The 15336-nt window shown below is 47.6% G+C and overlaps 1 protein-coding gene across 1 annotated transcript; it reads left to right on the top strand.

The window, feature by feature from the left end:
- The first annotated feature begins 974 nt into the window (after positions 1 to 974).
- On the top strand, positions 975 to 9343 carry LOC110082606 (cytochrome c oxidase subunit NDUFA4). The gene is made up of 4 exons (XM_020800260.3): positions 975 to 1138; positions 4489 to 4577; positions 5789 to 5849; positions 9125 to 9343. Exons 1-4 carry the CDS (start codon positions 1097 to 1099, stop codon positions 9179 to 9181), a joined length of 249 nt encoding a protein of 82 aa, XP_020655919.1. The 5' UTR covers positions 975 to 1096; the 3' UTR covers positions 9182 to 9343.
- Positions 9344 to 15336: the final 5993 nt, after the last annotated feature.

The following is a 15336-nucleotide window of genomic DNA, read 5'->3' as shown; positions in this document are numbered from 1 at the left end:
TTTCGTGAACGAGGCCACTTCATCAGACATAAGAGGAGCCACAACATGGCAAATATTTATACAGAGCGTCATGGTATGGCGATCAAAATAGAGAGTGTGGTTGGTTGTGAAAAATTTGGCTGATTTTGATGATCAGCGCTGTTCGTAGGTAGAAGCTTATGCAGTTCATCTTTAAGGAGCCAACATCTTTTTTTTTAAAAAAATTCGTTTTTAAAATGTTACCGTTTTTGTTCTGAGGGGTTTGTGAGGTGTCACGACTGTGAATTGTCACCAGGACTATTTGTTTGTTTTCTATACCGTCCATCCGACCGAGGGTCACTCTGTGTGTGTGTGTGTGTGTGTGTGTGTGTGTGTGTGTGTGTGTGTCCAGCAATGACAATATATAATGCTAAATAAAGTGAAAAACGAAATCGACATTTTAAAATAGGCAAAACCCCAAAGGGGGGGGGGAAGGACCAAAAAAGCCCGAAAAAGGATGAAGAGGACGGCCTTTAATACTCTCAGCGGGGAAATGTATTGTTTTATTTTTCTATTTGTAGTGATTTTGGAGTATGGGACGATAAAAAGTTGCCCCATTCGTGACGTCTCCCTTCAGAGACGACGCCGGGCGCCAAATTCCCCTCAGTGAGAACAGCCCCCGTAGGCCCGCCCGGTGACCGTGATGGACAGCTCCGCCCGCCTGTCATGCCAGGACTTCTTCACAACGTTCCTCCCCCAACCAACCGCCTCTGCCTAGGGGCCTCAAGCCCCGCCGCCGTTTCTAGGCGTCCAACGTGTTGCCTGCATTTCCGTAGAGACGACTCCGGGCGAGAAGTGGAATGGTTGCCCCTCAGAAATCGCCCTGGAACTGATTTTGAAAAGCACAGCTGCGAAAAAAGGATGGGGGCCAAGAGGTGGTAAAAAAGAGAGGGTGGGAGGTCGCACTCCGGGCAGGCCTGGTGACGGACAGGCCCGAAAGGCCCCCCACGAGGCTTCCGGGGCGGGGCCCTGAAGCGACGCTGGGCTTCCGGTGGCGGAGGTTAGAGACCAGAAGAGTCGCTGACGGGGAAGGTCGCCGCTGCTTCTCGGGTTCCCCGCCGGGCGTTTTCCGGCCACGATGTTCAACTTCATCTCCGCCCAGTTGAAGCGGACCCCGAGCGTGAGTGACGGGCCGCGCTTCGAGCAGGGCCTCCCCTCCCCCACCGCTGCCAGGGGGCGCGAAAAAAAAGGAACTTCTCCCGCGAATGTAACGGCCTTCTCGGCCTTCCCCACATCTCCCTCCCCCGCCCCCCCTTTGCTGTCGAGCGGTGTAAACGCCCAAGGGGCCGTGGGGGGGGCGTGGGAGGACGCGGAGCCTTTCGGGGGGGGCTCTGTGTGTGTTTTTAAAAAAATAACTTCCCAACCGGGGAAGGGGGGGAAGTTTCATTTCTTACTACCCTTCGGGCTGGAAGGTTTGGATGCCCGTCCGTTACTCAGTCCAGGAGCCCAGTCTCTCCTAAAAATGGACTAATGTCGTGACACCCCCCCCCCCAAATCCTTTTTTTAAAATTCTCACTGTGATTTAAATCGTGGTTGAATCAAATGGATTAGGCTGGTCCCTCATTGAACGGAATGAACGGGTCGTGGAATGGAAACCATCGGTCAGGGAAGGGGATTTCAGTCGGTCATGGCGTTCGGTTTCATTGGTTTGATTTAAATAGGAGCCACCCTGGTTGGGGGGGGAGGAAAGGGGTCCCTGTCCGGCCACCAGCCCCCCCCCGGTCTGTCCTGCTGTTTGCCGCCTTCGCGGGGCAAAGGAAGAAGGTGCAAGGCCGAAGGGGGTCGCTGGCGGCTTTGGGAAGGATGGGAGATCAGGAGGTGGCCTCCCTTTGCCTTAAATGGCAGGCCCGGTGGGGGCAAGAGGAGCCTTCGCTCCTTTCCAAGGGAGACTCAAGGTAGAGTCAGTTCATTGTTGGGTATCTCCAGCGATTTGCATTAAATCAGGAAGCGCATTAAGTCCTTCCTCCAGGAAATGCAAGGTTCCTCCTGGTAGCAGAACAACCTGTCAGGCCTACACCCTGAGTAATAAATACCTCTGGTTAAAACAAAGGAGGTTTGATGTCACTGGGAGTTGATTTCTGGTGTGGAGAAAGAGGGACGAGGGACCCTTATTTCCCCTTCTCCCTGCTCCAAAACAAATTCCCAGGCTCAGAGCGTGTGCTACCTCTTAGTGGGTATGCTTTTGGCCTTGGGCTTCGTTTGCTGGATGGTGGGATTCTGGTAAAGAAAGTAAAGATCCGGCAGGCTTGAAGTCTGGCCACCCCTGGAATGCAGGCTGCTTCTAAGCCTTCCCCACCACCCTTGTGCCCTCTTAAGAAGAGAGGTGGGGTGGAAACATTTTCCATTACATTTCTCTGTAGAAAAATGTCCACGCCCAATAATCTACGTTTACCTACCGTTGTTTGGTCTGCTGTGCTCCAGTTGGACTTGTTAGAGGGGCTAAACACAGGATATCATTCTCATCATTTTCAGAATTTCTATAAGTGACTCTTCTGAAAAGATAAGCGTTGATAAACCCTAGTGTTGGCTTGCCCATCATGGGGGATGTTATCCTTTATGTAGTAAGATGCCTAGAGTGATCGAAATGACTAGATAGGTGGGGTATAAATACAATAAATAAAATAAAAGATGTGTGGCAGCCTCTTCCTAGATGCATCAGATAAAGCTCTCTTCAGATGTGCTCCCTTTTTTTTTAAGGGCCCTTTCAGGAACACTTATTGTTTTGTTAAATATAAAGGAAAGTATGGGGTGTTCTGTTTATGTTATTATAAATATTCCAGTAATAGAAATTCCACATAAAGCTTTTGAGTGTGGAATTTGCCAAGAAATATTTTGATGCTCTCTAAGTAATTGTAGCTGACTTAGCATGCTTGGCTTTAAGTTGTATTCCAGCACATTCAAAGCTTTATGGGGAAATTCTTTCATTGTAATACAGTATTTTTAATCTTGTAAAGAGAATACAATACACTTTTATAGTTAAAAATGGATTACTGATGAAAAAGCAGCTTTTTGTAAGACACAGATTTGAGATGTGCCATCTCTCTTTCGCTGAGGTGTAACTGTTGTGCCCTTGGCCTCCCTCCTCCTGCACTGCTTTCTGATTCCATTTCAAGTTGAAAAAAATCAGTTTCAGTACCATTAGTTTCATATTCTATTTAACTAAAATTTCCCAGTTCTACTTTTTCTGGAAAACCCTTAACCCCTGCCTGTAAGAGTTTTGGACAGCAGTGTGTGATCCCTCACTATTGGTCATCTAGCCAGAGCTGCTGATGGGTCTCTCTCAGTACAGAACATCCAGAGCGGTGGCTCTTAAGTCCCTGGGGTCCCCAGATATTCTTGGACTCCCAGAAGCCTTCACCGCTAGCTATGCTGGCCAGTATTTCTGGGAGTTGTTGTCCAGGAACACCTGGTTGACCCAAGGAAGAGAACCGCTGCTCTAGAGGCGCTACGTTGTGGGTGCATTAACTGTGAACCTCAGTCGACAGCTAGACTGTGCATCACGATGTGTTTGCAGAGTAAACATGGCAATGGGTGATTTAAAAGGCTGGTTTAACAGCCTGGAAGCTGGCTTGAAAAAGCTCTTGGCATGTGAAGCAGTCATGGAGCACAAACCTACAGGACAGAAGGTGTCCACAGACCAAGGACCTTCAGAACAGCTGCTCCTATGAATAAGAAGAATCTGTGACCTTGAAAATGTTTGCTACACAAGCTGGCAGAATGTGGCAAGTTATTTATATGCAATCAAGAGGAAAACCCCCATGATGTCAACCATGCTGGAGATCATATGCATGTTTGTGCATCAGTTACAGGTTGCAGCCACTCTACGGAGCCTTGTGCAAACTGCAGCCAAAACTGCTCACAACCTGCATTCGATACCAGTCGGCTCAGGTAGCTGGCTTGAGGTTCACTCGGCCTTTTGTCTTTCCTTGGCAAATTGAGCACCCAGGTCGCTGGGGGTGAGGGAGAGCAATGCATAGCCTGCATAATTAAAATTGTGAACTACCCAGGGAGTCCTTTATGGGCTGTAGGGCAGTATAGAGGCAGTACGCTTTGCTTTTGTTTCACGAGTCCACAATTGGAGAAGGGCCGAAAGGTCTGGTGCATTCGTGGTTCTCTGGGCCCACTTTTGTGGCTGGTTGGAAAGAATTTGTGGAAATCCCTGGGAACCCCCTGCCCACCTAAGGAAGGTCAATGAAACCCATGTCACCGACTTAACTTTGCTATTTTTCTCCACTTGTGGCCTGCAATCTTTCACATCATGGAGGTTTTCATTTGGATTGTATTTAAATAATGTGCTTCATTCTGGCAGCTCATGGGTGAAAAATTTAAAAATTATATCGCAGATTGTAGTGGAGGATTTAGGAGAAAATGTCTCCGTGTCACTGAATCGGTGGTCTCAGCACATTGTAAGAGATTGTCCCTGGTTTGGGGTGTGTCTTACAATGTCAGAACGTTCTGTTTTTCTTACAGTTGCTTCCTCTCTTCGTCCTACTTGGGGTCACTGTGTCAGGCTCCTTGATGTTCCTTTTCCGTGTTGGTGCTCGATGCCCTGACTACACGTAAGTAGCACTCCTTGTAAGGTCTGCCTGCTTAACAGCACCTCCCGAATAAAAGATGGCTGTGCTCTTGATACCAAGTCTGGATAGCACGTCCTCCATCTAAGCACTGTAGTTCTTCAGATGTAACATTTCCGTCATATTATTGTAGCTGAAAAAATCAGATAGCTTAAAGCAGTGGTCCCCAACCTTTTCTGAGTCATGGACTGGTTGGGAGTGCGCTCGTGCGTGGAGTGCTCGGGTGCATGCACAAACAGGCGGAATGTGCTCACACGCATGCACAAAAGGGGCAGGGTGCGCTAGTGGGTGGAGGGGCACCCATGCATGCAGGTGGCGGGCCATGTATGTGTAATGCATAAGTAATGCGTAAGGCATTTGCTAAACATGGTTGTTATTAGTGCACTCCAGAACTGTTTTTGAAAGTCATGTTTCAAATGCTGCTGTTAATATTGTGGTCCAGATTACATAACAGCTGTGTATTTTAAGAAAATTCAGGCCTCTATTGAGGGCTGCAAGTGGTTAAAAATGCTATGTGATGTCAACTTGATTTCAACTGAAGATGACCCTTGGCGGGATTTTCTGGGGCAGAGAGGACTCGGAAATGGTTTCCCCTTCTCATCTTCTTCTGGGGCCTCCCTGGGACCCTGCAGTTTGCCCAAGCCTTCACAGAATGGGCTTTTCTCCTGGGAGGCACAGTGGAGAACTGAACAACTCCAGACCCATTGATCTGTTCAGCCAGGTTGCCGTTGTTATGCTGACGAAAGCTTTGAGAGATCACATGGTCAGCCATTACGCCAGTCTTCCCCTGAATTGGTGCCTTCCAGACATTTTGAAATATTCTAGACCCTCAGTTATGCTGGCTGAGACTGATCACTGTTGTTTTATTACTTCAAAAATATTGATCACTTCTCAACCTGTTTGGGCACTGAACAAAATGTGCAACCGTGACAAAAACAGATGTAAAACATTCCTTAAAAAAGAGAGAGAGAGAACTACATTTTAAAACCATTTTGAAAAGTTTGTGTTCTTTAAAACAGATCAAGAACACCATAAAAGCCAGTTTTAAAATGAGTTTGAACCTGAAAATGGAGAGCACCAGATGGCAGGAAGGCCAGGCTGCGCCCCTGGGTTTTTACTCTCTGTGTCGTTTCCCTCTTGTAATGGATCTGTATAGTAACTGCTGCCTCTTTGTTTTGTTGCATTTCTTCACGTAGATGGAGCAAAAAGGAAAACCCCGAGCCTTGGAACAAACTCCCGCCTACTTACCAGTACAAGGTATGGTGGGAATTGCCTAATAAGGCTGATGGTTCTGATTAACCTGTTAACTAGTGAATCTGAGGCTTTTTTCATGTTTTTGTCCCCTTTGTCTCCCCCATATTTGCATAAAAAGGCCTTTTTAATAGGGTCAGATCATCCCTTCTCAGAAAGCAGAGGCTTGTTTCTCTCCCCCAAAGGGCTGGATTCCTGCTCCAAAAGGTCAAGGGAGACATTATTTAACAAGGGCTACAGTGCCTATAGGGACGTGGTGGCGCCACGGGTAAAACCGCAGAAGCCTCTGGGCTGCAAGGTCGGAAGACCAGCCATCGTAAGATCGAATCCACGCAGTGGAGGGAGCTCCCTTCACTTGCCCCAGGTCCCACCAACCTAGCCGTTCGAAAGCATGTAAAAATGCAGCTTGGAGGGAAAGCCTGCCCGAGTAGCCATGTCTTAAGTTTACTTCTAAAGACACCCAGAGAGGGAGCCAGGCGGATCTCCATGGGCAAGTTATTCCAAAGGTGAGGGGCCACTGCCGAGAAGGCCCAGTTCCTCGTTCTTTCCTTCGGGGCCTCTCTCGGCGTTGGGCCCCTCAGTCGCCCGGTCTGGCTAGAACGAGTGTCTCTGGCAGAACTGGATGGGAGAAGGTATGGGGGCAGAACTGCATTGAGACCTTTTGCTCATCTTTGAGCTTCCCCGGATGATGCTGTTGTGTCATCTTCTGACATGGTAATAGTGACTCAGGCAACTCCAGGATGCTGGTGTCACCTTTAGAGATTTGAACAACAGAAAGCACCTGTTGAGGCAAAGCTGTAAGGAACACGCATACACAGGTGTCATGCAGAGGAATATAACCAGCCTCTGTGCCTTGACTCTCATCTGGTCTTGCAGAACCCCTGCAGGCGGGGCCTGCCGACAGTCGAGTATGTTACAAAGACGGCCTCTTTTGAGTTTCTGAGTAAATTGTTTACACTTCAGCTCTGATATTTTGCCTCTCGGACAGAAGGTTTCCAAATTTATACACTGACTCTCCTGGAAATTTGCAACAGATGTCGGCTGCTCTTGGCCTGATGTATTTGCAGCACCCCAGCTTGTCTGCCAGGGAAACAAAAAGATTGGTTTCTCCCATATTTGGCTTTGTATAAAAACTGGCATCCTGCCTCCTGTTACTAAAAGAAGCCGTAGGCATGTGAGCAGAAGAAAGGAGAACTGGTGACCTCATTAAAGCCAAGTACTGTGTTTAGTAATGTGTTCTGGACAAACTTAACAAACTCTTGCAACGTAAACATAACTTTGGTGTTCAAGAAAGTCACTTTAACAGTTTGGGAAGACAGAAAGCCCAGTCCTGTTGAGTTGACTTGGTATTCTGATTAGGTGTTTATTTACTTTGTGTAGTCAACCTGGATCATAACTTTCATACAATCAATTGAAAAAATATAAAGAAAACTTATAAAGTGCCCTTTTTCAGCTGAGCGTGAGGAAGGAGACCTGCTTCAAAGGTAGTTCCTCTCGCAACACAACCGTGCACCATCCTTGTGTGTCTTCTTTCATCAACTATTTCTATGTAGACCTCTGGGGATGTTGTTAAAATTTCTATAGAAGGAACATCGTTGTATGCAGTCTTGGGAACAGGGCCACAAAGGAACATCTTGCCGTTAGGCGGACCTTTGGCAAAAACATTGGTCAAGGCCTTCAAGAGAGAACAGGACTGCTCTCTGTCAGATCTGCTCTGATTTGGGTTCCTGCCTTGAGCAGGGGGTGGGACTCGATGGCCTTATTAGGCCCCTTCCAACTCCATGATCCTATGATTTTATGGACTCTGGATCTTCTACCTATAAAACGGATCCTTTGTCATACGCCTGTGGTCCTACTGCCAAAGGTGAAGTGGGGTTTGCTTTCCAGGGGCCCAATAGTTGACAGGGCCCTGGAGCTCCCGATGGACTGTGTGGCTTTTTAGGTCCAGTGAAATGTGGGGTGAACGAAGGCACCAAGTATTGTGCTGGAGATGTGAATATTCAGAATAATTTGAGAGCACAGTCACGCACTTCTGTCCGCAGAAGCTGGCCCTACCCATTAAAATGGAAAGTGTCATATATCTGGGGGGGGGCTGCCGTCTGACTCTTTACTGTTGTCTTGGCCTTCAGCAGTCCTGGCATGCATAAGATGTTGAAACTGGAGTCTCTCCATCACCCATGGGATTGAAGATATGCAGCTTTTCTGGGGAGAATTGGTTGAATGGCCTTTATTTGTAGGACACGAAAGTTCAGCTTTCAAATGTGTGGATGGACGGCTGTGGGCCTTCATCTGTTTTGCATGGACTGCAGGTCCCTTACCCATGGCTTGGGACTCCCTGAAGATTCCCTCTGCCCCCCCCCCGGGATGGATTTAAAACATACTAAACCACACGCTGGGAGTCCTGAAGTCTACAAACCAGGGGTCTTCCAAAATCTGCTGCTTTGAAATGACTTAATCCTGGGAATTTACAAAATGCTCAGTTTCACGATGCTTGAATCTTAACATTCCTCAGACTTGGGGCGGAGGGGTGGCTTTTAAATTTCCTTCCGGGGTTTCATTTTATGCCAGATAGCTCATCCTCCGTGGAAAAGACTGCAGGGTGAGGCGATGATAGGCCAGCCTGCCGAATCTGTGGGCACCCCCCGATCTCTTCCTTTTACTGGGCTAGAAAAAAGTGAGTGGGGTGGCCTTCCTTAGAGCTATTCCACAGCCCTGTCTGCCACACATTCCTTACTGCAGCCATTTGGGGGCTGGGCGGGGGTGAGCCCTGCAGTGTGAGAAAGCAGACCCTCTCCTCTCTCTCTTTTTTTATTAATAATTTCTGACATACAAAAAACCATAAAACACTAAAAAAAAGGAAAAGGATAAGAAAAAGACAAAAACAGAAAGAAAAAACCAGACTACGCATACGGAAAGAAAAAACTCGCTAACCCCTCTATTTGAAGTACCCCCACCTCCCTTTGGAGTCAAAGATTCCAGCCTCGTTAACCCCTCTATTCTCCCTATATCAGTTTGAAGTGTATACTAATTAGTTCATACATATGTCATAAATTTATTTTATTTATTTATTTAATTTATACCCCGCCTATCTGGCCCACCGGACCTTGGGCCCAGAAGAAGACAGGAGACCCTCCCCTCTCTCTCACCCACATGCAGGACTGGCACTTCCAAAGTTGATGTGAAATTGTTCCCTCTAGAGTTGGTTTGTGTACCTACTTCGTGCCTTACTGTAACTGCCATACCAGCGTGGTCTTCACTCTGACAACTCTTCCCTTTTCTAGATGGTTACCATTCAGACAGACTACAGCAAACTGAAGAAGGACCGTCCAGACTTCTGAAGAGTGAAGAATGTTTCTCCCGTTAACAAGCTGCACAAAATGAAGGTCTTTTGGGCTTCCGTCAAGTCTTGTACTTACTCATCCAGGAAATTTAGTTGTGTTTTGAACCACTTGTCAGAAAAAAAGCTTGTTGGGACCTAAATAAAAGCCTATTACTTGAAATCCTAGCACTGTTATCTTTTGCAAACTGGGAATTTTCCGATACGGATAATAACATTTATTTATTTATTTCTTCGATTTTTACCCCCGCCCCTCTAGACGACGTCTACTCGGGGCGGCTAATGGGTTAAATGTTAATGATAAAGGCAAAGTAATTCACAGTATTCACATAGCCATACAACCTTAAACGATAGCTTTCCACAGGGACTGCGTCGCCTCCAGAACAGTCTGGGTGAGGCTCTTTCTCTGGGCTGGAATTTTGCCCTTAGAATCTCTTTACACGTTTACTCAAGTGGTTTCCCTGAGGAGAGAGATTGGCTGTACAGGGTCCCAAAGAGAAAAGCAAAATAGGATCAACCATTTTGCTTAACTCACACAGGGCCTGCCTGCACCAAAGAACGTTTTTCTGGACCCACCCAAATAGGGGTGATGGGATTTTGTAGGGTACAAGTCCTGGATCTTCTAACCTGCATTCCCCCCTCTCCCCCCCCCCCCCCCCCGTCTCTGAAGCCTTTGCTGGATGGGAGATCTGGGGTGTTCTCCAAAAATGAGTTATTCCCAGTTGACCAAATTATTCTGCGACTGCCAAACACAGCAGTCAGAGACTGCTTGTTTAAAATTGATGGTTTCTTGCAAATACAGTCACGAGAATGTGTTTGCAATTGCACCCAACGGGCTGGGGTTTGTTCTGGGAAATGCCGTTGCCGGGTGGGCAGAAACAGCCTCACAAGGTTAGTAAGTGAGCAAAACTGAAAGGCTTGATGGTGGTGGAGCTGCAGTTCATCCTTTGGTCCTTTGAAGGAAGGATCAAGAGGTGCCTTGAACTGAGTCTGATCCCTAGTCCTTTTGGCTCAATTAATTCAACTCTGGCTAGGCGAAAGAGCTCTTTGGGCAGGATTCCAACGCAGGCCTAGATGGAAATTCCTGGAATTACCTAGCTAAGCTAGGCCCTGCTCGGTTTCCACAATCAAAATATAACATGCTTTTCAAGTGGGTACAGACGAGAAAATCTAAATAATTAAATGTGCTACAGTAGTCTTTAAGGTGATTCCTTACTGTTTTTCTGCAACAGGTTGAAATGAGGGTGGCGCAAGATCAAAAATGGCAATCATAGAATCATTGTAGGGTTGGAAGTGACTTTGAAGGTCTTCTAGTCCAACCTCTTGCCCAAGGCAAGAGACCTTATACCATCCTGGACCAAATAATCTGATCAAAAGTAAATGGAAGAGGAAGGAAGATGTAACAAGGTTGTTAGCAGTACATACAGTAGTTCAAATCAGGGTTTGGACAATTTGCTTTTTGGACAACAAAGCCCAGAATCCCCAATTGCGAGGACCACTGGCCCATGCAAAAAGGCAACTTCCATGCACTGGCAGCTGCAGTGTGCAGAGAAATAAAGCTGTGGGGCTGGAGAGGTGCTAAAATTACTGATAGTGGGGATTTGATCTGCTTTCTTTATATATTAAAGTTGATGCAGTTTTAGGTGAATAAGCAACTTACCACTAGTAGCTCTTAATATAGGCCATTGCCTTTAGTTTTCTCAAGAGAAAGCAGACTGTGCTTCAGATTTCTGTACTTTGGGCAATACTGTATATCGTTCTGTAAATTATAAGACTGTGGATGATGTGTTTGCATATAGGTATGGTGCAAGGTCCAGGCTGACAACTGATAGCAAAGTCACAGGACTGAAAAATGCCACCCTTGTTCAACAAAAGGCAGGTGTGTTTGTGTGTCTACCTAGTAAAAACACTTGATTAAAAGCAGCTCTGAACGTGGCTGGTGTGTGCATGCAACAGACATACTTCTGCAAACAAATCTTTCACTTTATTTTTCAGCATTAAGAAATCACATTGATTCCCTCGAAGCCACAGACTAGAGTCTATGGGAGCTGAATGGGAAGGGTCAGGACAGGACAGGACAGGTTGGGGGTTGCTTGTTCATGGGATCACCTAAGTTGGAGGACGCTGGATGACACATGAAAACAATAGCTACAGTAGATGTGGGGCAGGTCATGGAGTTACTGTTTTGTTGTTTAGTCGTGTCCGACTCTTCGTGACCCCATGGACCAGAGCACACCAGGCCCCTCCTGTCTTCCACCGCCTCCTGGAGTTGGGTCAACTTCATGTTGGTAGCTGTCCGTCCATCTCATCCTCCGTCATCCCCTTCTCCTCTTGCCTTCACACTTTCCCAACATCAGGGTCTTTTCCAGGGAGTCTTCTCTTCTCTTGAGATGGCCAAAGGATTGGAGTCTCAGCTTCAGGATCTGTCCTTCCAGTGAGCAGTCAGGGTTGATTTCCTTCAGAATGGATTAGGTTTGTTCTCTTTGCAGTCCAGGGGACTCTCAAGGGTCTCCTCCAGCGCCACAATTCAAAGGCATCTGTCATGCACCCATTCCCCTGTTTGTTTCTCCACCCAACCCAGGTTCACTTTTGGGCGTGACATTTATTTTTCAATCCTTTTTCGCTGCCACCAGAGGAGTCACTCCACACTACATCAAATATGACTCTTAAATCAGTGTTATTCACTCAAATAATGTTTATTAAAGTGTTCATAAGTAAATCATGTAAAGTAAATCATGGTCTTATTTTATTCATTCAATCAACTGTGCTTTGGGCACATGGTGGAAGAAAGAAGGAGAAGAGAAGGGCTGCCACCTGTCACCCTTCCCTCAGCCTGCAAATCAGTTTCTCCCTTCCTCAGAGTGGCCTTATGCTTGTTTTCGTCATCATCATCATCATCATAATCACCATCCTCCTCCTGGCACATCGCTTGTTCTGAGCTTTGACAGGCGAGGGGCCTCTGGCTGCTCAGGGGGCTCTTTGCCTGAGAGATGGATTGCCTTTTAATGACCTCCCCCCCACACACAAAAAATAACAACAATAATAATAAAATAAGGCCTCCTGAATGTCCCAGGCAAGCTGAGCCCAAAGTTGGGTTAAATCCTGATGAAAGAGGAGGGGGGAACTCTTACAGGAAGAAACAGAAGCCATTTAGTTCACGCAGACAACGTTAAAAGGACCAAATCGCTTTGTTCGGTTGGTTTTGTTTTGTTTTTCTAAAAAAAATTCCCCATCCCCCCTCCCAAAAAAAGACCTCAGTGAGACCCGGAAACTGTCTCTCGTGGGCTGCTCCATCACAGAAATCTAAGGCGAAGTCTCTGGCTCTTTCGCGAGGGAAGTGACGTCAACGGTCTGCGCCAGGCTCTATGGGCGCGTCTGCGCATGCTCGAGGTTGAGCCGGGGAATGGGGGGAAACTGGCGGGGGCTCAGTCGCTCGGGGCAACCAGGGCGGGGGCGGTTATGGGGCGGAGGCGCCCCCTATTTCTCTTTACAGTCATCTTTGAGGCGGGGGGGGCTGTGCGAGGGCGTCGCGTTCCTCCAGGACGGAGTGTTTCTTTCTAACCCCCTCCCCTCGCCCTCTTCGGACTACAGTAGGGCCCCCCCCGTATCCACGGGGGGAGGGGTTTCCAAGCCCCTCTCCCCGCGGATGCTGGAAAACACGGATGATAGCGAACGCTGTACATACCGGTAGCAGGAACTCGGGCTCCCTCTAGTGGCCCGTTCTGGTAACTTCTAGACTCCATATTAACCCTCTCATATTTTTTCTTTTAATATTTTCACACTGTGGATAAGAAAGTCAGCAGATACTGATCCCGCAGATAAAGGGCTCTGTTGAACTCACAATTGCCCTGCTAGGTAGGCTAGGGGGGAAGGCGACCCAGCTGTCCCGAATGGCCAGCCCTAGTTGCGATCGATCCTTCAGCTATGAATGGGGAGGAATGGGAACCCTGAGGTTACCTGGAGGAGGGGAGGGCTTCCCGAGCGGAGGCAACAAGGAATCTGGGCAACCTTGAGGACTAGCCTCTTTTCTCTGACTTTAGCTTTCTTAAGCGGCCCTAGCCCTCCCATTCAGGCTGAAATGTGCCACCAGCCGCGAGAGGGTAGCCCAACTACTTGCATCATCTCCCCAGCCTCGACATTCTCAAGGGGCGGATGTGTACACGTAGAGCGTCAAATACTCTTTTGCCAAAAGGCAATTAAAAAAAAAACTCACATATTTGCAACTTGAGGACCCTGAACTAATCACATTACTTTCCCCCTTATCCCATGGAGCCTGGCAGGACGGGCACAGAAATAATTTTTGTGCAGCTGCAAAGACTGGTCAGGAGTCGAAGTCACTTGTGAGGCTGCCGCGGGCACCTCCGGGCCCGAAATGGCAGCAGCAACCTCCGAGGGATGCTCCTGGGGTGGCCTTGAGACAGACGTCTGTTCCTAAACTCACAGGGCTCTTTATTCTACTTTAATTTCATTCATTCGCTTGCTTCTAGACCACCCCTTTGACCAAATGGTCACTCTGGGCAATGTACAAATAAAACCATAATCCGAGCATCACACACAAAATAAAATCTGCATAACATACAATATGCTATATAGACTAAAACAAAGCTAATTGGTTGGCTGCAGATGTTAAACTCAAAGATGGAGCATTTAAAGGTGATGTCTTTTTTATAAAAGCTTGCTGGAAAAGTTAAGGACTTCTTAAAGATCTCCAGGGTGGGAGCTAGACGAATCTCAGGCAGCCGCTCATTCCAAAGCGACGGGGCTCCCAGTGAGAAGACACCGTTCCTTGCGTTGTGCTGATAAGAAGAGGGCACAAGGCATGCTCTTTGAACGCCCAGGAGGAATTTATTGTGAAATAGTAAAAAGCTTGATCCAGAACCAGTGCTTGACCTTTGGAATGATTAAAAAAGAAAACTGGCAGTGGGACTCTGTAGCTATGAAAATTCTCTCTTTGAGAACTGCGGTTGCTCAAGCTGAACAGAGCAGAGAGCTGGAAAACATCTAGTGAGTGACCTGCCGTCCCGTCAAGTCTTCCCTTTGAGGGGCTCAACATTACTTCCTCCAGAATTCTTCCAGGCTACAAAGATGCTCAGGTTTTTTACATGTTGCCATTGTGAATCCGGACAAGCAGGTGTCGGGTAGAATGCATGTGCTGGAGCAGAAGGAGAACTTGGGCCATCTGGCCCCTCCACCCCCACTCCCACCCCAGAGGCTGAAAACAGGCTTTAAGACGAATTTGGGGAGGGGTGCTGGGGGTTGCATTTGGGCCCCCGGAGGCCCCTTGCTGCCCTTTCTTGCCTTAAATCCACCAGACTGTTGGATCCGCCAGGAGTTCATTTGCACGAGACCTCGTTCCAGACAAGACAAAACTCAAAACCTTAGAGTGCAACACCTGCGGGGCGTCTGTGCAAAGCCAAATTTAATGTGTCTAAATACACTGCCCGAGGAGGCTGGTTCTCAGACAGCTGGAGAAGAACCTATACCTACCTAGGTGCTAAAGCAGACAAATTGGATGTGTCCCTTCTGCCCGATTCCGATGTAGAAAACTTGTACTCAGCCACTGGATATAAGTGGCTGGAAGGTGTCCGGTTACTAAATGCTTCCTTGCCCCTCCAACACTTGGGGGGGGGCCTGCAAGGACCCGTAGGCTGTTCCGCCTGGCCCATTTGCCCACCAAGCAAGAACACCGTGTTCATTGCCTGGCTCGGCAGAGGGTTAAGTAACGCAGAGAGTTACCTAAAACAGACTTCACAGGATAAGCTATTTTTGGCTAAGCAGCTTGCTCCGCTAAACACACTGGTCTCTTTATGCCCTTCTTTGACCTCCTCTTGCAGCTCCCCTCCCTATAATCTGTCTCAGCTAACACATCGGCTAGGAGAGCGTGAGCCAGAGAGAAGTATTTCTGAGGTTGCCGGCTGGTGTAACAGCATGGGTGCATACGGTAAAACGTTGGGAGAGCGTACAAGGCATCAAGAATGAGACTCAGCCAAATGTAATTTCAACAGCAGGCCCGTCGGTCTAGCAGAAACGAATCACGTGACTGAAACTGCAACAGCAATCCAACTTGCTTTCACAATAAATAAAATATTTTATAATAGGTGTGCCAGGAAAGGTCTCGGAAAGAACTTTAGAACTTGCATAGTCGTTATCAAGATC

This window comes from Pogona vitticeps, chromosome 6 (assembly GCF_051106095.1).
Source record: "Pogona vitticeps strain Pit_001003342236 chromosome 6, PviZW2.1, whole genome shotgun sequence".
NCBI classification, from domain to species: Eukaryota; Metazoa; Chordata; class Lepidosauria; order Squamata; family Agamidae; genus Pogona; species Pogona vitticeps.
The sequence above is the reverse complement of the archived record's forward strand: the minus strand, read 5'-3'. Positions and strand labels throughout refer to the sequence as shown.